General features: G+C 35.3%; 2 protein-coding genes across 3 annotated transcripts; one reads left to right on the top strand and one right to left on the bottom strand.

Moving 5' to 3' along the window:
• Window positions 1-691: 691 nt before the first annotated feature.
• On the bottom strand, window positions 692-1,843 carry LOC110454802. Its single transcript, XM_021504522.1, has 2 exons — window positions 1,759-1,843; window positions 692-1,614 (listed from the first exon to the last, which is right to left on the bottom strand). Exons 1-2 carry the CDS (start codon window positions 1,841-1,843, stop codon window positions 692-694), a joined length of 1,008 nt encoding a protein of 335 aa, XP_021360197.1.
• Window positions 1,844-3,672: 1,829 nt separating this feature from the next.
• Window positions 3,673-15,796, top strand: LOC110454829 (transcription initiation factor TFIID subunit 7-like). 2 transcript variants are annotated; one of them, XM_021504560.1, is made up of 10 exons: window positions 3,673-3,812; window positions 4,610-4,741; window positions 4,940-5,020; window positions 5,884-5,989; window positions 6,213-6,271; window positions 6,664-6,868; window positions 7,804-8,010; window positions 8,210-8,319; window positions 8,673-8,732; window positions 13,418-15,796. In XM_021504560.1, exons 1-10 carry the CDS (start codon window positions 3,723-3,725, stop codon window positions 13,421-13,423), a joined length of 1,056 nt encoding a protein of 351 aa, XP_021360235.1. In that variant the 5' UTR covers window positions 3,673-3,722; the 3' UTR covers window positions 13,424-15,796. The 2 variants fall into 2 exon arrangements, with proteins under 2 accessions (XP_021360235.1, XP_021360233.1); XM_021504558.1 differs by having other exon boundaries at window positions 13,388-15,796.
• Window positions 15,797-24,152: the final 8,356 nt, after the last annotated feature.

Below are 24,152 nucleotides of genomic sequence, written 5' to 3'. Positions count from 1 at the left end.
TGCCTTGTGTATAGCCCTCGTTTCTCATCTTCAGTCAAATGCAGGACATGTAGGTCACAACAATCTGAAACACAAAGTTGTCAGTATGGTTGATGCTGAAATATCTGCTGGCATAAATGTCTTTTTCAATAAGAAATATTTTACTTCAAAAAGTCTATAAAACATGTTAATGTTATAATACGTTACTGTTTAAAAATTGTTTGATGAGGTTGAGATAACCATTAATGGCTCCCTAAGCTTAATTCGCTCACCAGAACAGGTCACAAGGTTTGCACCAGAAAAGCCCATATTAGTTGGATAAGAAGAGGTTACAAGACTGCCACTTGAGGAGAGGACAAGACGGGCATTACACATGTCACAAGGATGGCACTAGAACAAGTCATAAGGCTGGCACCAGAACAGGTCACAAGGATGGCACCAGAACAGGTCACAAGGATAGCACTAGAACAGGGCACAAGGTTGGCACCAGAGCAGGTCACAAGGTTGGGAATAGAACATGTCATAAGGTTGATATCAGAACAGGGCATAAGGTTGGCACCAGATAAGGTCAAAAGTTTGGCACGAGAACAAGTCACAAGGTTGGCACGAGAACAGGTCACAAGGTTGGCACCAGAACAGGTCAAAAGGATGGCACCAGAGCAGGTCACAAGGATGGCACAAGAATAGGGCACAAGGTTTGCACCAGAGCAGGTCATAAGGTGGCACCAGAACAGATAACAAGGATGGCACCAGAACAGGTCACAAGGATGGCACCAGAACAGGTCACAAGGATGGCACCAGAACAGGTCACAAGGTTGACACCAGAACAGGTCACAAGGTTGGTTCCAGAACAGTTCACAAGGTTGGCACCAGAACAGGTCACAAGGTTGGTTCCAGAACAGGTCACAAGGTTGGCATAAGAACCTGTCACAAGGTTGGGAATAGAACAGGTCATAAGGTTGATATCAGAACAGGGCATAAGGTTGGCACCAGATAAGGTCAAAAGTTTGGCACCAGAACAGGTCACAAGGTTGGGAAGAGAACAGGTCAAAAGGATGGCACCAGAACAGGTCACAAGGTTGGCACGAGAACAGGGCACTAGGTTGGCACCTGAACAGGTCACAAGGTTGGCACCAGAACAGGTCACAAGGTTGGAAATAGAACAGGTCACAAGGATGGCACCAGAGCAGGTCATAAGGATGGCACCAGAACAGGTCACAAGGTTGGGAATAGAACAGGTCACAAGGATGGCACCAGAGCAGGTCATAAGGTTGGCACCAGAACAGGTCACAAGCTTGGGAATAGAACAGGTCACAAGGTTGGCACTAGAACAGGTCACAAGGATGGGAAGAGAACAGGTCAAAAGTTTGATATCAGAACAGGGCATAAGGTTGGCACCAGATAAGTTCAAGAGTTTGGCACCAGAACAAGTCACAAGGTTGGCATTAGGACAGGGCACTAGGTTGGCACCAGAACTGGTCACAAGGTTGGCACCAGAACAGGTCACAAGGTTGGCACCAGAACAGGTCACAAGGATGGCACCAGAACATGGCACAATGATGGCACCAGAACAGGTCACAAGGATGGCCTTGAACAGGGCAGAAGGTTGGCACCAGAGCAGGTCATAAGGTGGCACTAGAACAGGCCACAAGGTTGGCACCAGAACAGGTTACAAGGATGGCACCAGAACAGGTCACAAGGATGGCACCAGAGCAGGTCACAAGGTTGGCACCAGAACAGGGAACAAGGTTGGCACCAGAGCAGGTCATAATGTGGCACCATAACAGGCCTCAAGGTTGGCACCAGAGCAGGTCACAAGGTTGGCACCAGAACAGTTATCAAGGTTGGCACCATAACAGGTCATAAGGCTAAAACCAGAACAGGGCACAAGAATTACGTGATATATTAGTTCCTTCCTCTAAGAATAATGATCTTCATTACCGTACATTTGACGAGATGGATTTCTTCCAGACCACCAGACTGTGATATTGCAAGAGATCATCATAACAGGAGATTTTGGTCTTTATTCACAAAACCGTTTTTGTGCTCAAATTCAGATTGACATTTTGACCTTGTTGCGTGAATACAGGCCCCTGAACTTTCATCTTGATGACTTGAGTGAAGCAGACGCTCGAAACTATATCGAAAGGTCAATGTTTAGTTTTAGTTTGGTTTCATTTTGTTTAACGTCCTATTAACATCTAAGGTAATTTAAGTACATTTGAACGTGCCTCCGTGTGGGGTGTGAAAGTGTGTATGTATGCTGGAGACAGTGTATGTTGGTGTACTTGCCTCCTTGTAATAGTCCGAATTTGATGCTGACTTTATAGCGTGGGGCAATGCCACTATTGAAAATCCAAGCAAGACTCTGGTTCATACATCGGTGACAACTAGGCTAGGCTATGGAACTGTGGTTTTGTACAGAATCGCAAGATCTTTTTAACTGTTTTCAAGAAGTCTTTGAATGAAGAACGTAAGTAAGACTAGCTGATTGCACCTATACAAGTATGTAATAGATAATCATACTAAAAATGATTCACACTGCGTCATACAGCTGTTTCGTCAAAAGAATTTAAGCATATATTTTTAAATCCATATTGAACTAGATATTGATCCCAAATTAAATGTATATGATTCACTGCATGTGTACCGTTTACTGTGCACTACTTTAAAATATTTTACTACCTTTTATCCAGAAGAAAATTGTAATTTCAGATTTGTTAAAGTAAACCGCGTAAAAGAATTTATAAAATTGCAGGTGCTGTATACGTCTGTGTATTATTGTTATTATTATTGTAATATTATGTGAGTAGAAAAATATATCCGATGACCGTATTATGGAACGCTTGTCCCGTTTGTATTTCAAGCATACTTATATTAGCTACTGTGTTGATTTCCTGTTATAGGTCTCGGAATTAAGTGAACATGCACTTAATCCAAGTTAATTATCATCAGTAATATATCCCAATGGCAAGAAAAAAATAGATAAAATGGATGGTACATCATATCAAAAACATCCAAAACTTTAACCATTCACCCAAGTATATGCTACCGGCAATATATCATTACATGGACGTGAGAATTTGTTACAGCTATATTTTGACCTAAACTATAATGTGTTCAGAGTATTTTTACACGTTTTAGATGTTTAGATCACCTTTCACCCATGCGGCCTTTAAATACAACTTGATAACCCTTTGGTCAAACATCATTGCCCTAGGCCTCTGGTTTATTGAGAGGAAGTCGTGACAGCAGCATTGTTACAAACACGGCTCTTAATAAAAATTCTTGTATCTTGTAGTAGGCATATATTGTATGCAGTGAGCGAAACTACTGTTAGCGGTTGTTTGTGGAGCACAGGAAAACTGTATACTTTATCGCCAAGGGTTTGCTATACATGATTTTGAAATTTCTCGGAGACACTAACACTTACTCTGATCTGAGACGTATACATATATGTTTCTTTAACACTTGCTTCGTTAATATACGTGTACGTCTCACCAAACTCTGCTCTAAGTGAAGAGAAACAATTTATCAACCAATTAAATTTCATTTGAGCCTTTTAAATAGATAAATAATTCCCATTAATGAAAAATTGAAATTAATGCATTATGCTTGTAATTGCTTGTTCTATTTTCCATTGAACATGTCCATCAGATCCGGAAATGTAACACCAATACCGTTTCTAATTTATCTTATTTTAGATTCTATTGTAGTGTTTCCGGCTGGCCAAGAACTAAAAGATGAGCTCCAAAAATGCGCCGAGAAAGAAAGAAGCTCTGTCTGAACCAGCATTTGACCTGGAACAACAGTTTATCCTTAGGCTGCCACCGGTAATGAGCATTATATTTGATCAGTAGCAGCATGAAATTAGCGTGAATGATGGACCCACAGCAGATACGGGTTGTGAACTTGTAACCATTGTTTGAGATTCTACTGTCAGACTGTATATCCCCGTTTTAATGTCTTCTTCCTGATACAAGTCGTACTCAGCCTGAGTGTAATTGACTCTGTGTAGCTCAAGACGATATAACGCTTCCAAATAAAACATGGTAAAATAAGAGAAATTAGTAGACTTCACTCAAATTTAAACTATGGCAGTATTGGTCTAAACCAGATAGCCCACACCTGACATCTAGCCTACCTGTCAAAATGTCTTAGTCTGGTATCAGGTCCAGAGGAAACTTCTAAAATGACCCTTGGTTGAGGAATAATACATATTTCAAGAGACAGAAGTGTCATGTCTTATCATGTTAAAATATACAAATATATTAAAATTTGATTGCTAAAACATCTACACTGCACGACTGTTTAATAACATCACTAAGTACTAGTGCATTCCTTAAAACAGAGCAACTGTAGTTAGCTAAAAGAGCGTTTAAAAATATTGAAACCCTACAGACATTCTTACACCATAAATGTCTTCATTATATACCTTTCACATTTTTCAATTCTACAATTCCATTGATACTGTAATTCTGTGTCTTCGTTGCATTGATCCACATGGACATATATCAGCAGGTGTCTGGAGATTCACTCTTTTCTACTATTCATCTTTGAAGGAATTAATGACATGCTAGAAATTTAAAAAAAAATCACGTGTATTTTGATTTGTTGTTCATTTTTACAGGGACCATCCATGGCATTGCGAAGAGATGTCCAAGCAGGCTCTCTGACTATGAAGGATAAATTCAGCATTGAGGTGCAACCAGACCACAGACACTGTGTTGTTAGATATGGCAACGAACTGTTGTATGGAAAGGTGGGTTGTACACATGAAATTGGTCTCAATACTTCCTTCCTTTTCCTCTATTTCTGTTTTCTCATTGCCATTGTTTGTAGTACTTTTGGTTATTATTGGTTCTATATTTAGGCCCTGAATATCCTGATAATGGTAATCTACAAAATCCTTGTAAATTATAATAATTGCTACTTTTTTAAAATTAAATTGATGTTTTAGTTGATGGACCTGCCATGTATAATTGAATCTCATAAAACAGTCGATATGAAGACATTCTACAAGACAGCAGACATTTCACAAGTAAGTTAACGTGTACAGTACATCGACATGCAATCTGATTAACATCATATGTTACATGGCTTCGTTAACTTCGTACTACGCCTGAACATCTGAGTGTGCCGCGGTCAGGGTCACTTTCAGGTGACCTTTTTATTTATAAATACTCATTAAATTTTGACCAATCAGAGACCCTCTTTCAAAAGGGCGCTCGGAGTTGTAACAAATATGGTGGACATTGATGAGAATGATGCGAAAGTTCTGAAGTTATTTGAGATTGATCGTCTGAAACCCGTGGCACTTTCAGATGTTCAGTCGGAGCCATGTAACAGATGATTTTAATCAGATTGATCAACATGTGGAGACACATTAGTCTAGTGGTAGGACGCCAGGCTCGTGACCAAAGGGTTGCAGGTTCGAGGCACGGCACTGTGTTGTATCTTTGAGCAAGATACTTTACTCCACTTGTTCCAGTCTACTCAGCTGTAAATGAGTATGTGGTTGGGCAGTGCTAGAATTGTTGAATGCTAGCTGTGAGCGCCGAAATGGCAGCACTGGCTGTATGCTCCCAAGGGAGTTGAGAAAGATATTGGCTGGTTACAAAGACCCTATAACCACAAACAATAATAATTTGTGAACCGCTTTGAGACGACCTTCAAACTAGGTTGTGATAAAGCGGTATATAAAAACCTCGTATTATTATTATTATTTAACATATCAAAGTGTTCATTTTTTTAAATTTGACCAGGTTCTTCATGTTAAATCTTCATTTTTCATAAGTAAATAAATACTTTTTTCTTAAACTTTATTTTACAACAATTATGAAACAATAGAAATGTTGATAGTCTATTTTACATTATTTCTATCTATTTGTGATATTTTTCCAGATACTAATATGCAGTTATACAGATGAAGAGACGAGTCAAGATGAAAATGAAAGCCCCAAAAAGAAAGAGAAGGACAAAAACAAAAAATACCATTATCCACATGGAGGTTTGTCCTACTATTACTGTTTTGTGAATTATCTTACTCATTCACCCCTTCCTAAACTTGAGCTTCAATATTTTCTTTTAAAATTGTATCTTCCATGCAGATTTTGACCATCCTTGGTCTTTTCTTGACCGTAAAGTGTTGCGATTTTCTAGGTTTATTAAGAATCTTGTTATATTGTCATCTTTAAACTCAATACATTTGAAACCTGATTTTGTCTTTGTAGTGACCCCGCCACTGAAAAATGTTAGGAAAAGAAGATTCAGAAAGACATTGAAGAAAAAGGTTAGAACTAATTCACTGTCAAAGTGATAACTGACGAATGATTACAAAATCTAGTAATTGTTAATCAAACCTATGTGGTGAGAACTGTTTACCTATTGCACTGTCCCTTAAACTATCATAATACTGCCTTTAATCAAATTTTAAAATATTCCAAGATTTTTTTATTTTTTTATTGAAGTTCTCTTCTAGGAGGGACGTATAATGTCCCTGCTTCTAGTAATAAGCATTCAATGATCAATTTGAATGGTAACTGGAAACAACAAGTTCCTGAAAGTGCTATGCAAATTCAATTTCTTATAGTTTTTGGAATATTTCAATGTTGTAAATATAATTTCTCTGTTAAAAGTTGGCTTTCAGTTTAGTCAAAAAGTGCTTATGTTTGTTTTTGACAGTACATGGAACAGCCTGACATTGAGAAGGAGGTGAAGCGACTGTTCCGTACCGATGCTGAGGCCATCAATGTCAAGTGGGAGATCATCGTAGAGGAGGATAAGCCCACAGCAGATTCCAATGGTCAAGGTCAGACGACAATGGAAGGCTGGGTCGGAGGTCAATCTGGTCAGTGGAATCAGAACTCTGGCGGTCTAGACTATGGAAGTAAGTTAGGTTACAGTAGATTTCACTTAATATCATGTTGCTTAATGTCACATTTCTAATAGTATCATGCTTTCTTTATGCACTGTAAATGCAGTGTTTTAATTACCTGTGAGTTGTGAGTTATTAATTTTGAATGAATGACTCACTGCTTTTCAGAACTTATGTAGGAAATGACTGAAGTACTATCTTAAAAAAGGTTGACAAAACTCTAAGGGACTTGCTCTGATAAGGGCACCCCCAGTGATTTTAAAATTAAAAAATAATGCTTATTGTAACATTTCAGATCTTTTCTGTTCCGGTTTTATTATTTCCAAAAGTTGTTAGTATGACAACTTCTACCCTCAAAGTGACAATGTATCAGTTCATATTGAAAGAAAACAAAACTACCGTAGTTGGAGTGAAAAACTTCCTTTGTTAAAAAGTTTTCTGGAGAACTGACGCCAGTAGCTATTTGCCAGGGGTACATATATACAATTTATTGAGTGCCCAGTACACAACAGACTGTCAGCAGGTGAACATAGTTTACCTTAAACATATTACCTGATACTGATTGTCAAGTCAAAAGAATAGCAAACCAAACCCTCAATCCTACACACCTGTGTATTAGCTGAACACCTCACTGCGGATTACTGTATAAAATTGGTTTGTGGCGACACAATTTTCATTCTTTACGATATAAAAACGTTCATTGTTTACAGTTTGATACAGTATAAAAATTTGTGTAAGGTAAAAAGTACAACCAAGTCTTTACAGCGACAAAATAAGATATTATGTAAGAAATTTGTTTGTGGTGAGTGAGATGTTTGAATGATTTTTCATTCTTTACAGTAAAAAGTTTTGTTTGAGGGAAAAAAAGTACAACAAAGTCTTTACAGCCAACGAAATAAAAAAAATATCTTAAGGTTTACAGTATAAAACTTGTTTGTGTTGCACAGATCTGTTTGGGGATCTGAGCAGCTCAGATGAAGACGAAGAGGAGGAGGATGAAGACGAAGAGGAGGAAGAAGAAAAAGACATCAATATCATGGACAGTGGGGAAGAGGATCTGTCTCGGGGAGCCTACATGCAGGGTGTGTCCACCTTCACTGGCAAGGACGACAGCATGTCACAGGACACGATGGCTGGTGGTGACCCCGACTCGGGTATATTTCTGTGATAATCTCAATCTGTTTTAATTACGGTAAATCCTATGTCTAATTAGGCACAGTTAGTGCCATGATTGAATGTCAAGTCAGTGTATCATGGTTTTTAAAGAATTTAAAACCTTTGAAATGCAGAAAAATGTAAAATGAAAAATCAGTTTTCAAATCAAATGTCACTATTTGGAAATTTGTTTTACAGTTGAACTGCAGAGTAAGCTGTCGGAGTTAAAACGCCAGGTGGAGGAGATTCGACAACGGCGGAAATCAACTGAGGATCGTCTGGCTAAAACTGACAGCCCTGTGTTACAGGTAAACTGTCATTAAAGTAAATTACCACATCAAATATAACCAGTGGTATTGAAAGAAAGTACCGCTTCCATGACCAGTTAAATTTTAATCTTGTAATTAAATCTAATTTGGAGAAAAATAAATTGATATGTAAATTCTGTCTTTGCGTATTGCAGAGTTATCTTCTCTTGTGAGTAGGTATTGATTGTAACGTCATTTGTTTGTGAGAGTAACGTCATCAATTTTTGAGAAAACGACGTAATTTTCTAACACAAACCAATGACGGAACAATCAATACCTGCTCACAAGGGAAGATTACTCTACAATACGCAAAGACAGAATACACTATTATGTAAATGGTTTGTGCACTTCAGCAAAGAATACAGGCTATTCTGGACCAGACAATTGAGGAGGAGGAGGAGAAAGGACAAGAGGTGAGCACTGATAACGTCGTATCTGCAAGTAATCACATACAAACGTAATCAAATAATTCTTCACTTGACTACATGATTTAATTATATATCATTTTCATTTTGGCGTATAAAATTAAATCTTCAAGTGTGTAATGTCTGCCAGTCGTTATGACTGCTGCTATATGTCATCCCCACATCAAGTTACATCTTTACCCATTTAAAGTTACATTACAAATATATAATTCAAACCTTACCTTCATAAAGTTGCAGTCTTATCACAAACTAAGTCTAAGTATTTGATTACTTGCTTTATCATTTACCTACTTAAAAAGATCTATTCTGAATCAATACAGATCTGAACATTGTATGTGTATAAAGAGATTATCCAACGAGTGTGGATTGATATAATTGATGGAGTTTATTTTTTAAAGTTTAATCAATCATTTTCAATAATTGGATTATATTTGATAATAAATACACGAGTTGGATATCTACTAGTTTATCCCATAATACACATGTTAACTCATTCAACCCAAGATTTCATAATGAACTATTCCAACCTTTGAATTGGAAGAGTTCAGATGTGTCTTTAGGGGTGAATGAGTTAAAGAAAAGCTAACTTTTCTCTGTGACAAGCACATAATTTGAATTTTCGATCAGGACAGAGTTTGATGTAAGGTGTAATATCATAGGGTGTTTGTGTCATTTCAAAGAATGGTGACATCACCCCTGATGTTATATAATTTTACATTGTGAAAAAAGAATATTAGGCCATGAACTAAGTGTCTAGAAACAGAGGTGTTATGGGATAAATTTAATGACATTAATTCATATTTTGACTTTGCAACTTGCCCTTCTTTGTATTAATTTGCTCTCAGTATTGTTGAAATATAATATCAAAGCTATTGTGTGAAGTCATAAACTGCAAACAGAAACACAGATACTTACTTAGTATGGTAGCCATATTATATCTGAATGCTCAATGCTTATAACTGCTGCTGGCAAATTCTGACTTAATTCAGTCATTGCTTTAAAGGACATTCATGAATAGGACATTTTCAACTGTAAAACCCAACATGAAATCTTCAGTGCTTGTGTTAAGGCATGCTTTCATTGGGAGACAGTTTAAAGCTATGGCATGGAATTGCACAATAGATACTTACGCCACCTATGACTTTATATTTTAATTCTCTACAATTCTTTTTTAATCAGAAAGGTCAGTAATGTCATGGCCATAATGAAGCAAGTTGACAGCACAGATCAAATTTAGATTTCCAAAAATAAATGATATATTCAATGGGTGCAGATAGCGTAATGGAGTATCGAGGATGGATATTCCGTAACAATTACATACTAAATAAACCTAAGTATAATACAATGTACATGTATATATTGCCAGTAGGGTGTTGACTTCAGTACTAATATGGCTACTGTTCAACAGACATCTGTGGTTTTATGTTTGAAAGTGGTGAACACGATAGCTTTAATCTGCTGCATGTAAGGTTAATTTGAAAAAAAAAATATTTCATAACATTCTCATCATGAAATCACTCACTGACATATTTTCGATTTATATAAGAAAAAAGATAGATAATCAAAAACCGTTCTTTGTATTTTTAGGGTTTAATAAACTCTGAAAAAATACCAGCATGCCATATCATTTATATAAAACTTTTACCAGTAATGACCTTTTACGAGGTGAATACTAATTATATTAACCTAACAAAGTGATATTGACTGAGACCCATATTAAAATTTATGATACAAAATTGCATGTCTACGTATATATAGTATTCATTTAAATATCTAGGCTAATTTTAAAAACGAAAGTAGAGTGTTTAACAAATTGTTGTCATGAAATGTGCATGGATTTTTTTCTTCTTTTTCCCCCCTTTTTAAAATGAATTTCAAAATGATAAAAATCCTTGACATCTGTCATTCTTCAATACCACTGTTCGCAAATACTTTTTTTGAGTCTAGACAGTTTTTTTTGATAAAAATGAGGTCAAATTTACATAAAATGAAAGTGGTCTTGTTTTCATTCAGATAGTGGTATTAGATGGAGGAAGCCTGTGATACAGTAAATAATCTGGGAGTTGTTCTCATTATATTCAGATTTTTACAAAATGTGAAACTATTGCCCTAATACAATTTTATATATAATCCCTGGATTTGCATGAATAAAAATCTAGCTCAAATAGCATAATACAATTAATATTTCAACATTAATCTTGATGGCATCCTCTGCTTTTCTGCCTTTAGTGTATCTAATACAAAATTACAAATTATAATTATACCAGTATATATTTACATTTAACTCATTTACCCCTGGAGACACATTTGAACTCTTCCAATTCAAATGTTGGGTTAGTTCATTATGAAATTTCAGGGGTGAATGAGTTAATTTAGCATTGCATTAGTGCATGGGGTAGGGGCTTAGACTGGAATAATTGAATTTTCAGAATATTAAGTATATGAACTAAATATATTGTTGGAGAGTTTAGATTGATATTTAGTAAATTAACTCTTAACCATAAGTTCAAAATTTGTTAGAATGCATGACTTTAAAAACTCAAAACTATATGGTGCCTTTTTATTTGGATGTTGTTATTATATGTCTTGTAGTCTTTACTTAGAAGGTTAATTCCCAACAGTTGATCGTTGAATATAAGTTGCGTCCACTCTATATCTAGTCTTTATTTTCAAATATTATATCTACACTATTCATTGAATATTTCATATTTGAGAATAAATTCATGAGTTTGGGTGTTAACGATAACCAATCATCACAAGTTGGAGATCTTGTTTCTCCCACAGTACGATTAAAAAAAGAAAACCCCTTTGAAAAAAAGGGTTTGACGTCTCTGATTATATAGTATTGCCCATAAAACATGTCGCCAAAATGCTAGTCTGGGGCACGAAATGTTACGATTACATTCTACACTGTTTTTTTTCACTGTGTGTGCACACAGTGAAATAAAACCAGTGTCGAAAGTACATAAGTCAACAGTGCTTGTAGTGATGAAGTCTCATAATTAATAAGGGTGGTCGGGTGGTGCAGTAGATAGCGCATTTGCCTTTCACCAAGGCGACAAGGGTTCGATTACCCTATCGGACGTTAAAAGGCCAACAAGAGTGGTTTATATGAGTTGAAATAACTTGTTTCATAATTGTTGTAAAAAGTACTTTGGGAGAAATGTTTATTGCATCAATACCAACTAACCTAAAAAATGCTTTTCGCATTAGCTAAACTGCTTAGGTAATGATATAAAAATATTATCATTACAAGTCCGGTGTTAACAGTAGTTATAAATAGGTGCATCACAATATATGCGATGTTAAAACAAATTTCATTTTGATAGATCAAATAAATCTATGACAGTAAAACCACCATGCAGAATGATACTGTCCACATGTTTGTCAACTGAATCAACAATTTTTTTATGGTCTTTTGAGAAAAATAAATCTTGTATTTACACTTTGGAGTTCAGCACCAGGTATTGACAAAGTTCACAATATATTTTGAGGAAACTTTTGTCAGAAATGATGAAGTTTTATTTGGTGAAAAGTAGACATGTTTCACAAAGATTTGACTAAAATGTCTCCTGTTGTAACCCTAGTCAATATTTAGTGACACAGTGACATTTTTCTAATCCACATTTATTGCATGTATACTACAGAAACGATACCAATGAAATGTATTATGTAGGAAGTTACATTAAAACAGAATAGTACACACATGTTAATTGGTTTTACTGTCCGTGCTGATGCATGTTGCGAACAAAAATAAATTGATCCGCTGAAAACTAATACTCAAATAATCATAACATCCCTGTATTTGTCAGCAAACCTATTCGTAATTTGAAGACATCAGTAAGTCCAAAAAGAATGCAGTTTAATGCTTAAATATCAGATTGTATGATTATAAGTAGTCACTAGTATAGAATTGTATAGTTATCTTGTGGAAAACTCGGGTACAGGTATAAATTCATTTTTAAAGTATAAGAAATTTTTGGTGATTTCAAGTCTTTGTCAGTTTCTGCTTTCTATAATTTTTGAATAAATGGTCTAATGAAAGTCATTTGGATATGTACCTACTGGGACAATATGACAGAATACACCCGATACATACTAAAGAAAAATTGAGAAGTCAAAGTGGTCGAGAGGCAGATTCCTAAAATACTCAGTGGAGTTTCATAGTTCAGCCATCTTCATTCTCAACTACATTAAATTGAAAAAGGTGAATTACTAAGACAGTTCTCAATAAGAAAGATAGAATTTTGTTTTCCAAAAAAGAGTTGAAACAGCTGAATTATTGAGACACTTCTCAAAAGAAAAGATGGATATTTGTTTCTTCAAAAAATTTAAAAAGCTGAATTACTGAGACACTTCTCAATAGAAAAGATGGAAATCTGTCTCCCTTGAATCTGGCTGGATGATGAGACACCCAGACAGGTACTAGCTTGATAAATGAGGCTCGACTTTTAATAAATTTGAATTGTACTAACTAGAGAGTATAGCTTAGTTGGGTACACATACCTTCACCCGAGTCTGTCCAATGCATCATTGTCATTTCCACCCAACATCTTCAGTCTTGCTGTAGTAGATAGTGTCGTCTTGTTGCTTTTTGTGTGTAGTGTAGTTGATGTGTATTTTACTTATCTTTTTTCTATCAGTATGAAATACTATCTTCAATGTTGACGCAGAGCTGAGGTTGAATGAGGATGAATGAGGATGTAAGGAAGAGGATGTGAATCGTTACCATACGCGGACATTACTGGGAAAGTGATGAAAGGACTTTTCGTTTGTATTAATTGTTCGTGTATCTGAACATGTGATCACGATCATCTTCAAAGTCAGACTGAAATGGAGAGAAGTATCTTGTTGAGTTGAAACACATTTACTTAACCTAGTGTACAAATGTATGTGTTATACTTTTTACAATCCAACTGGTTCCTATAACGGAAAAATACATTATCAGCTTATTTTTTAAAAAAATGCAAAGGGGAATTAGAAAATGAAATTCAAATAATGCTTAATGACTAATTTGTATGCTTATGGTGTGCAGTTACATTTTTGATTTGGCAGATTTGAAATATTGAGATTTTTTTTACTTGACCTTTCACATAATATACCAGCTCCAGTAATCAGTCTAATGGAACGGTAACACCCTGTCAATATCTGTAAATCACATAAAGCAAGCACATTGTGTACATGTTTACAGATGACATATTGGTGCCAGTCTTGTTCAATTTAATGTCTCTGATTTCTGCTTCTCATTGTGATTTTTGAACAGATAATGTGTAATATGTATATGTTTATTGCGATTTCTTACCGCGACTTTTGTAAAAGACAACAATATTTCAATGAAGGGACGATATTTTGCACGAGACTTAGCCAAGTCTGGTCTGGTATATTGCAAAACACCATCCAAAGATTTAGATAAGCATTTTTTTTTCAACTGTAGGTAAGTGATTTATATTCTTGTACCTCTATATTTAAACATTTCTGTGGGAAGATTTTTTTTCTCCATTGTTAATGAATTTGTGATGTCACATTGGTTGCACAATGTCAAACTCATGATGATGTCACTGAAGATGTGTAACTTGTTAAACAATGTTAAAATAATGACATCGCAGTTTGGTGTAATTCGTGACATTGTCAAACTCTTCATGACATCGCCAAAGAGTTGCGATTTTGGGCAGAACATTATGTGAATCTTGCACTAACAGAAAAACGTGCCAACTTATATGCTGTGGTGTTGACACACAATGGCACTGATCTGATCTTCTTTTGGATATATACAAAGTCTCTAATGGGTTTCTGCTGACCTTTGTTAACTTTAAACATTATTGGAATGGCTTTACTGAAGCTCTAGCTAACCAGCGGTACAAGGTTTCTACATAACAGTATTGGTCTATATTCAGATCAGGAGTTTTTACCTTGCTTCAATGTGTATAGACGGTCCAATCAGGCACATAAATAGCATGACTGATTATAATTAGGTGTATGACTTAATGCAAGATTGATGCCATCTACCTATTATGGGCTCAAACTAACTCTGAAACAATTTGTTATGTTATTCTCGAACTTAACATAGCTTTTTTTCCACTGGTGGTATTTATTGAAAGAACAGAATTTCTTTGGAATAAGAAAAATTAATGTTTTTTTTTTTTTTATATCTTAAGAATTGTGAATGTTTAAGTAGGAGCTTATATGAAATACACAATTGAATCCCCTCTGTACAGTACGTTGCAGGACAGTAGAGGAATAAGCAAGCAAAATAGATTTGTTTTGTTTAAGAGATAGAAAACTAGGACAGTAGACAGGATGTTATCGACTTCAAGTTGGTATCACAGCAGAATTGTTAAACCTATTGATTCATCTTTATGAATGATTTTTTCCTATTTTTATGAAGGAATACTTTTCTATATGAAGTATTATATTTGTGTGAAAACGTGAACTGTATGAATGGATCTTATTTGTATGAATGAAGATTTTATATGCATGAATGGAAATTTCATCTGTATGAATGAATACTAAATTTGTGTGAACGAATAATTTATTTAAATGTGTAAATAAACATAAACTGTTTGAATATGAAAAAATGATGTTTTTTTTATTTGTTGTACACCACTATGAGATCAGTGGTTGTTCAAATCGCTTTTCATCCGTCGGTAATTTTTATGTCCTTGACCAATTCTTGATATTGCTATTTTTCAAGAAATATTGTGAGATCTTTCTCTTTTGTATTGTTGCTAGGTGACCATCTTAAAACTTGACAGTTATATTGTGTTATTGCTATTTCTTAGTCGGTCCAGAAAGGATTGGAAAAACTAAACAGACGTCTTGAATTTGACCACTGTTAATATTCTTCTACTGATCTTGTCAAGTTTCGTAAATAAGTTCTTGCATATCCCAAGCTTTGCATGTTTTATTTTAAGAATGATCGGAAGAAAAAGATGGATACCAGAAATAAGAAATCTCTCTGATCATTTGTCGCACATAACTAATCTAGTCAATAGTTTGAAAGACATCCTTGTTTTAAAAGGACATTTCGTTTTGTATTTAAGTTTAAAAAAAAAGAAAATACAACACATGGTGCATTTACTGTTGACACGACTATGAATCCAACATAAAAAAAAGGAACTGAAAAAAAAAAGATAAAATATCTGATGAAGGTTGACGACAAGATCCCTCTAGAATCTTGTTATTATGAAACCAAAATGAATTCTAACAAATTCAACTACTTGGACATTTTTGTCATTCTTTATTTTTCCAGCCTAGTAATATCCAAATTGCATCCGAATTCCATGTTTCGGCCATTTTCAATCACAGTACGTGCAAGTATCAATAAGAATTCTAACATTGAATGTCCAGTAAATGATGGTGCTTTCGATCTTGGAAGCATTTGGCAAATAAAACAGGTTTTCATTCTTTGAGCATTTTGAAAATAAAATACTTCCCGTTTGTTTTTATCAACATTGCTGATGTCACCTGTAGTGACATGAATTATAAAACTTGTAACAGAAATCTATCATGGTTTTACTTAATACACAATGTGTAAGTCACAAACGTGTCGCAACGTAAGCGATTTGTATTGTTTTTATCGCTCTGTCATGGCTTGACAAATGGACCAGTCGGTCTTGAAAAGTTGCCACACGTTTGATACGCACATTGTTTAATAAAGTAAAATCATGATACAAATATATTTCCAAATTGATAAATCTTATTGAGGGTTTTAGCAGAAATCGGAAGAAAAACAAGAACAGCAGGGAATTTGTTCTATTTTTCCTGTCATCTAACGTGCATTGCCATACCATAGACCAAATTCCTTGTCAATATATGATGCAATGTGTCACTTTCTAAAGTATATTATAATGCAGTGTATATATCGCCGATATGTACCTTATTTTGTTATTGGGTTATGGGAACAACTTTCACAGTTTGGCCTCTACAACAATTATGAAACAAGTTATTTCAACTTACATATTAATCACGCTTGTTTGCCCCCAGATGTTAGCGCGAAGATGGTCTTAATGTGAGAGGAAACCGTAAAACTCTGAGGAAACCCTCGTGGTCGGGCAGGTGGTCCCTGAACCTGTTCATATCCGATTCGGGAATCGGATCCCAGCCGCCTTTGTGAAAGGCAAATGCGCTATCCAATGCGCAACCCGATCATCCAACCTCTAGTATGGCTCTTTTAAGCGGAAATGTGAAATGGTAATAAATATGCAGCAATCTATGTTGATATTCATAGGCAAACAGTCTTGTACCAACTAACAGGCACATGAGAAAATATATATAAGCAAACCATGGCTTACCAGAAATATTAATATACAGGACGACTCCTAAGAGAAAGCTTTCGAAACCTTGCTATTCTCCCGTAATCTGACAAATCGGACGAGACTTGGAGACACCACCTTTTTCCGTTGTAAAATGGGGGAAATTGAACCCCCCAGAATTTTTACCGATATTAAAATTTTAAGTTAAAATGGGTTTAAAACTTAATTACAAAATCTGAATTCTACCCTAGAAGACAACGGGAACTGAGGAGACACCAAAACGATGATTTCTTTTGTTTAACATTCTATTAACAGCTAAGGTCATTTAAGGACTTGAAACGTAAACATAAAAAAGATGCAAAATCATGTATGGACTGTAAATTTTCCTTGGGAGGTTTAATGCCGGACAAAGATTATAGTGAAGAATAGATTTGAGGTTAGAGAACTAAAGGCGAAATGCTTCAGAAAACCCCCCACTTCTCATATGGATGAAAATATTCTAGACTGAAGGATAGAGAAAAGCGTGGTCAGAAAAGGCTGGCGATTCCAACACTGGGCAAAAAAGTATTATTTAGTATAAATGATAAAGAAATCCGATGCAGATTGATACTTACATGTACTTTATTCCTAATTAACAAAAATGTATCGTTTCAAACAACGGGTTTATTGCAGGATTCATTTAAAAAAATGAATGTTGAATTTGAGGGTTAGTATTATAGCAGACTGCTGACAGTTCAGGCAGCGCAAAACCTTCTACTACTATAAAATATATCATCTTACATCCTGAACTTGATATTAAAAACATTTAATCAGCTTATTGATCCGTCTTGATATTTACCTTCATATATACCCGTTGTCAGGTCAGTATAATGTGACCGGGCGGAGTGCTGTGCTTGGTGCCTCGGTGAGATAGCACTATAGGGTCGGCATCAGATCCGCGCTATCACAAGGAGGCAAATACGTACACACATGCACGTTTACAAAACACACGGAGACACGTCCTTAAATGACCTTAGCTGTTTATAGGACGTTAAATAAAATAAAACCTAAACCAAACCTTCAGTAATAAAAGTTATCTCGTTTCAAACTTTATGACCACCTGATACTTCTTTCCACAGAAAAAACCGAATTATGCCATTCCTACTAATGTACACGTAGTTTTCTCGAATAGCAGTTTATTTTACTTTTCAGAGTATTTATTATACTTGAAGGGATTTCAGTGTATAATATGTTTTTTAACCAAGGTTTCCCCTCTAGAGGTTCTTGCGTTGAAGATAGTTTACGGTTGCCATCGATACCACAATTGACGTCATGTTGGGTACTGCTGCACAGGGCAATGATCTAGTTTCGCCTTCAATATTTTGTATGAGTGTATGATTCCTCTCTTTTAACTTCGTTTTTGATCTGTTGTTGTATGTTTGTGTGGATTTTGGGTTCAGATTTTGTCTCTGTGCGTTGAAAATGTAGTATATGTCAATGAAGCAGATGCGAAATCCCTCGGAGGGCAAGGATTGCCTTTATTAAGCTTACAAGCTGTCAAGTACACTCCCTTACAAGATAAAGTATACATCAAAACAAACTTGTCAAGATAATTATAGGTTCGTGGCCAGGTTGCGTTTGTGGCTCTACAGGTAGGTATATATAGCCATAATAAGGTTTGGTAACATAAGTAGCAGTACATATGTTTATGATACATTTGAACATAGAGCTCAATGTTTTTTTATTACATGAGCTTGAGACATACTAGTACAGTATATAATAACAGAAATTATCTTTAATTAAGGAGTACCATGTTCGCCTCCGGATTGTTATTGCAATAGTTGTAGGGTTCTGGTTATTTAATATTGAGGTATGAATAGAGTCTGGCCGAAATAGAAAGCAATTGAGGCAAATCTTTTAAAGTCATTTTCTTCCAGTACGGGTTAAGGGAAGTAAACCAAATTTGGACTGGAACATTTTTGCCTTATTAATTTAAGCATGTAGTTTATACCAAGAATCACACTGTCAAACATGTCCATTGAAACAAATCAGATATATATAGGAGGGATGTAGCTCCTGAACCCAAGCTACTGTTACATATTCCTCTGAAATTCTTGGCTTTGAATTTGCTTCCTTTGTTCTTGAATACAGGAGTAAAATCTTCGGTTTTGAGATCGCTGGGTACTCTCCTAATCCTCATGATGGAATCCATTAAGTTGGTCTAAAACCCATTCATCGGCGTGAAGGACGTGCTTCGGCCGTTGCCAGGCCATATACATCTTCTACCTTATTTTTGTTGAGTAATGCAATTGCCTTGACTACATCCTCGTTGGTGTATACAATATTCGACGAGTCCGGTTTACATATTTCTGTGATGAGGTCTACGTCTAACTGGACATGCTTTTGTTAACAGTTGTTGAATGTGAGGCTTGTGGTTGGTTGAGCAAGGTTTGTGAAATGCTCCTTCCATCCTTCAATGATATTGTTCCCTTAAAATAGTGTGTTGTTTACGTGGAGATCTGATACATATCCGCTCTCTTTGCCTCTGTTTCCTTATCAGCCTATATAGCTTGTTCGTGTCTAACGTTCTTGCTTCCATGATTTCAATCCTGTCCTGGAAGGTTTTATTTGCAATTGCTACTCTGATACATCTCCTCAATGCATGTGTATAGCTTTTTTCCTGACGATGAGATAACGGCTATTGGGGTCATCTGGCTTACCACGTTTCTTCCAATCGTAAAGACACTTACGGCTATTATTCACCTTGCAGATGTGTGGTACCTTAATTGTGTCGGTGAAGCTGGAGGTTGGACCCGACTATATAGCGGGTCAATAAGATCAACTGTTGGCTGGATGTTTGGATGTGTGTGTATGTTTTCTGATCGCATATCAGCATTCTGGCTAGCTATTTTAGAAGCCGTGGGTATACTTGGAGTTCCATGGCATATCTGGTTACCTTGTGGAAATTGTGTGTTACTCGGCATTTGGCGGAACAGTTCTATAGTGAGGTTGCTGGCTATGCTAGCTGGTTTGATAGTTACTTCCCAAAATACTACGTGGTCTACCTTCCTTAATACGAGACCAGTAACCCTGCCATGTATGTATGTCAAGAGGGTGGCGTTGTTGACTCTCTCATTAGACGTAGAGTTGTTTGCTTTAGTACTAATATTACTTAATCTAGGGACAGCTTGAGTGTAGCGCAAGCTCTCTGGCCTTCAGGTTCTCCTCTTAGTCTCAAACTGCTTTCTGTATGTTGAAGTTGGCCTTGCGGGTGCCAAAAGCGGGATAGGAGGTATTTTCCTGTGTGCCCATTTCGCCATTAATAGCCTTAGGTACCGATAGTGGTTCAACGTTCGTTTTCTGGAAGGGAGTATAAACTCTGGTGTGGCATCACCAGATACTTTGGTGGTTGTGTTGCCTTGAGTGGGCTACAGTTGTCGATGAGTGCTCAGACACTGCTCGTCAGTAGTATTGTACTCACTCACTGTACTCGTAACTTTCTCCGACAGAGTTGCCTATTTGTTCATTGGTTTCGTTTCGGGGTTTTTTCGGTCGGAAATAATTCAAACTGGGTTGGAATCATTCTTATTAGGAGGAGTTTTATTGCTTATCCAATGCAACAGTTCCGCTTCCAGTCTTTTAGAGTTTCTTGAAGCCATTACATGACATCTCCTTTGTTCCCGATGTATTTTTTTTTCCGCCTCGACGTTGAGGTCTGATTTGTCCCTGTGTGTTTGCGGTGTGTTATTTATTAATAAAGCAGAAATAACAACACTCGGAGGACTTGTATTGCCCTACAAGCAGTCAAATCAAGGTAGATCTTTATCCTAAAAAATGCACGGTATAAATGTAAGTCGAGTCCACATCTGCACAAATTTGCCATCAACGACTTTGGCGAATCATTGTATTTGATATATCTTTTTGTAATTTTCATATTTTGGTAAGAGTATTTCCAGTTAATTTCATGTTTGTGAAATGTAGCTCGACTGTAGTTTTATTCTGTGAATTATGTTTGTTTGAAGACGTGATATTACTTGGATTTGACCTAGATTTATAAAGTTGATGTCCTCCGAAACACATGGTCTTTTTCTCCTTGTCCTTTATAAAGGATCTCAGTAAGGTTCCCTTTTTCTGTCAATTTTGAGTTTGAATTGTTTTTTCGACCCTTCGGGTTTCCCTTCTTTATTTTTCAACATTATTCCATATACAAGTTCTGTTTGTTTAAAAACTCTTGTCAAGTGTTTTCGTCCCGAAGGACTGTGGTCGACATCAGGATCTCGCAGGGACCGAAATATGCTATTTCTTTGTGCGATATGAAGGTCGATGTTTTTGAAAATGCTTATCAAAGTGCCTTGCGGTTTTGTTTTCACTAACAGATCGAGATGTCGATGAGAGGACGTGACATTACTTGAATTCGACTTAGATTTACACGGCGGATGTCGTCGATGAAGCAGAAGACCTGGCCCCGAACTCATGAAACGGAAAGCAACAACTTAAGTCTATAACCGTGTCATGATCCATAGGACTGGTCTTATTTTCCTTGTACTTTTTAGAGGGTCTCTGTTCATTTTTTGCCAAAGTTTTAACGGTTTTGAGTTTGATTTATGGTTTTGTTGACACTTCGATATGACATTATCTTGTTGTTTATTAAGCAATAGTATGGTCTTTATCATAGCTTGATGTATAATTACCACATTTCAGTATCTACTATGCTTTTAGACGTGTTAAAAAATGTTGGGATCATATATATACTGGCGACCTACATTGCTTCATGGTTTTGAAGTTACTTTGAAGTGTAACAAGTACATGTTTTTGTTAAGCATATTTTGGTAAAGAATTGAAAACACAACACATTTTCGTCAGTTTGCCATATTGCAAGAATGTTAGTGCTTTAATGATTTTATATCTTGTACATGTTACATCATATAATATTTTATAGAAACAAGAAAAAATATCAGATGACATGCCAGGCGGTAGCCGAGAGCTTCTTAAATTATTGTTTTAATATAACAAAATATATATCAATTTATAACTGAAGCAAAAATCACGAAATTTCTATATGTGAAAAAATCTTCGTCTCTGAAACTATCATCGCAATGCTTATTGTTTATTAAAGTAAATATTTGCAAAAAAAGAGACAAAACTATTATTGTAAAACCAATCTGAAAAGAGATCATTCTCTTCATTTAAGTGAATACAACAACATAGGAATGCATTTTGATTAATTTCATTTGCCGTATCATTAATGTTGAATAAATTGAAATTATCAAGTTGAAAAAAAAACAGCACATTTTCAAGCATGGGATAATACAGACAATTAAATACATTTGCAAGTAAATATTTTAGACATAATTCGCATTAATATTCTCCATATATTTCTTAAAGCTAGAATTGTACTTCTATTGCTTATTAATGATATATAAATATACACAAACATCTTTGCATTGTAAATATATAAATGCCTTTATGTGTGATAAATTTGCAGGATATTGAATAAATACTAACACAAGAGGACAAAGGGCTTGTATCGCTCAACTGTAACTTTGCTTGCGTATGTAATGAATAATGGGAGATGTATTGAATCTTGAACATGTGTCCATTGACGTGTATTTTTAAGATATCTATATTTATGATATATATTGATTTTTAAAATATTTAGATCTATATACTTGATTTTAAAAGGAAAAAGGCAATAATCGGATTATTTAAATTGCAAGCTTGAAGCAGACGACAGATACGAGGAGCAATGGCAATGTGTATCACGTAATCATTTTGACTTGAGTGAAATTTAAATATACCGTCATGTAAACAAACTGGTCATTCCTTTCATAATCACAAAAAGAAACTGCCTTAGTTAACCCTTTCACCACTGTAGACCATAATGGACTTATCCAGATCAATGTATGGTTGAGTGTATTCAAGTTACATAGGGGTGAAAGGGTTAAATGTTCTTAAATCAATAAAATTTTCATAAACAAACTTTTTTTTTTTATCTTTATCAAAAACACAATATTAAAGTAAGTAGATAAGTCATTCTGATATGCATTTCTTTGCTTTGCATTTAATTTTCTTCGTGAGTTTTTCTTCCCAAAATACATTTTTATGAAATACGTATATTTTGTCTTTAGATTTCATAACGTAACTACATATGGTATGGAAAATAATTGCATCCGCCCACACAAACATGTTAATTGCTGGAACTAATGATTCGAGTGAATTCTCAGATGATAATTTGAAAATCTGGGTAGCTGAATGAACACAGTTTATAGAAAGCAAACGACACATGTGTTCAGTTTAATGACAACGGCAACTGAGATAATATTGAATTGTTGACTACGTATACACTGCTGTGTAAAACATACACCTCACCCCGACAAGGACTTGATGTGGGTGTGTAAAATATGGTATGCTATTGCAAGTTTACTTTCAGTTTACGTTTATAATGCAGCAGTTTACGTTTATAATGCAAATGATTACTAAAAGCACAGATCACTGTTTCAGTAATGGTTTTCACGGCCTGACAATACACACAATTGTATACATGCATACTATGGACCACTTCCAGATGCACTGATACATGAAGCTAAATAAAATTTGCATTTAATTATAAATCAATTTGATTTGTACTTTTTACATACTTAAGATGTTTCAAAATGCAACTATCAATATTCAACCAGACCCCACGATTAAACTGGAAAGACATATGAAGTGTCTACGATACCAACCTAAATTATCTTGTATACCTGAATCACTAAATGAGAGCAAATGTTCACTTCTTAGCAGTACATATATTATATTGTGTTTAATTGATGGAATGCTTGATATACATATATTATACTGTGTTTAATTGATGGAATGCTTGATATACACATATACATGTATATATATATCTACAAGAATTTTGATATGATGGAAAACTGTGGTTTAAGATTTCGTCACTATGCTTATATAACATACCTTTAAAGTATACATATATATATATCATACAAAAATGTTTTGAAATATACATATTTACATTATCAAAATACATACTATACACATACTGTACATTTATATTACATATGTACAAAATTATTTCATACTTCAAGTCAAGTGGAGTGTCTTAATATAATTTTATATACAAAAAATATATTATTAAGTGTGTTGTTCATCTCGTTTAATGTTACAATAATCATAA

Source organism: Mizuhopecten yessoensis, unplaced genomic scaffold, assembly GCF_002113885.1.
Source record: "Mizuhopecten yessoensis strain PY_sf001 unplaced genomic scaffold, ASM211388v2 scaffold8071, whole genome shotgun sequence".
Classification (NCBI taxonomy): Eukaryota; Metazoa; Mollusca; class Bivalvia; order Pectinida; family Pectinidae; genus Mizuhopecten; species Mizuhopecten yessoensis.
The sequence above is the reverse complement of the archived record's forward strand: the minus strand, read 5'-3'. Positions and strand labels throughout refer to the sequence as shown.

Bases quoted from the DNA above. Each gene is read 5' to 3' on its own strand.
- LOC110454802 (XM_021504522.1), bottom strand. From the start codon at position 1,843: ATGACCTGTTATGGTGCCAACCTTGATAACTGTTCTGGTGCCAACCTT. The intron at 1,615-1,758 runs GTGCCACATTAT...GGCCTGTTCTAG, and splicing joins CAACCTTGAGGCCTGTTATG to TGCCACCTTATGACCTGCTC.
- LOC110454829 (XM_021504558.1), top strand. From the start codon at position 3,723: ATGAGCTCCAAAAATGCGCCGAGAAAGAAAGAAGCTCTGTCTGAACCA. The intron at 8,011-8,209 runs GTATATTTCTGT...TTTGTTTTACAG, and splicing joins TGGTGGTGACCCCGACTCGG to TTGAACTGCAGAGTAAGCTG. The intron at 8,320-8,672 runs GTAAACTGTCAT...TGTGCACTTCAG, and splicing joins CTGACAGCCCTGTGTTACAG to CAAAGAATACAGGCTATTCT.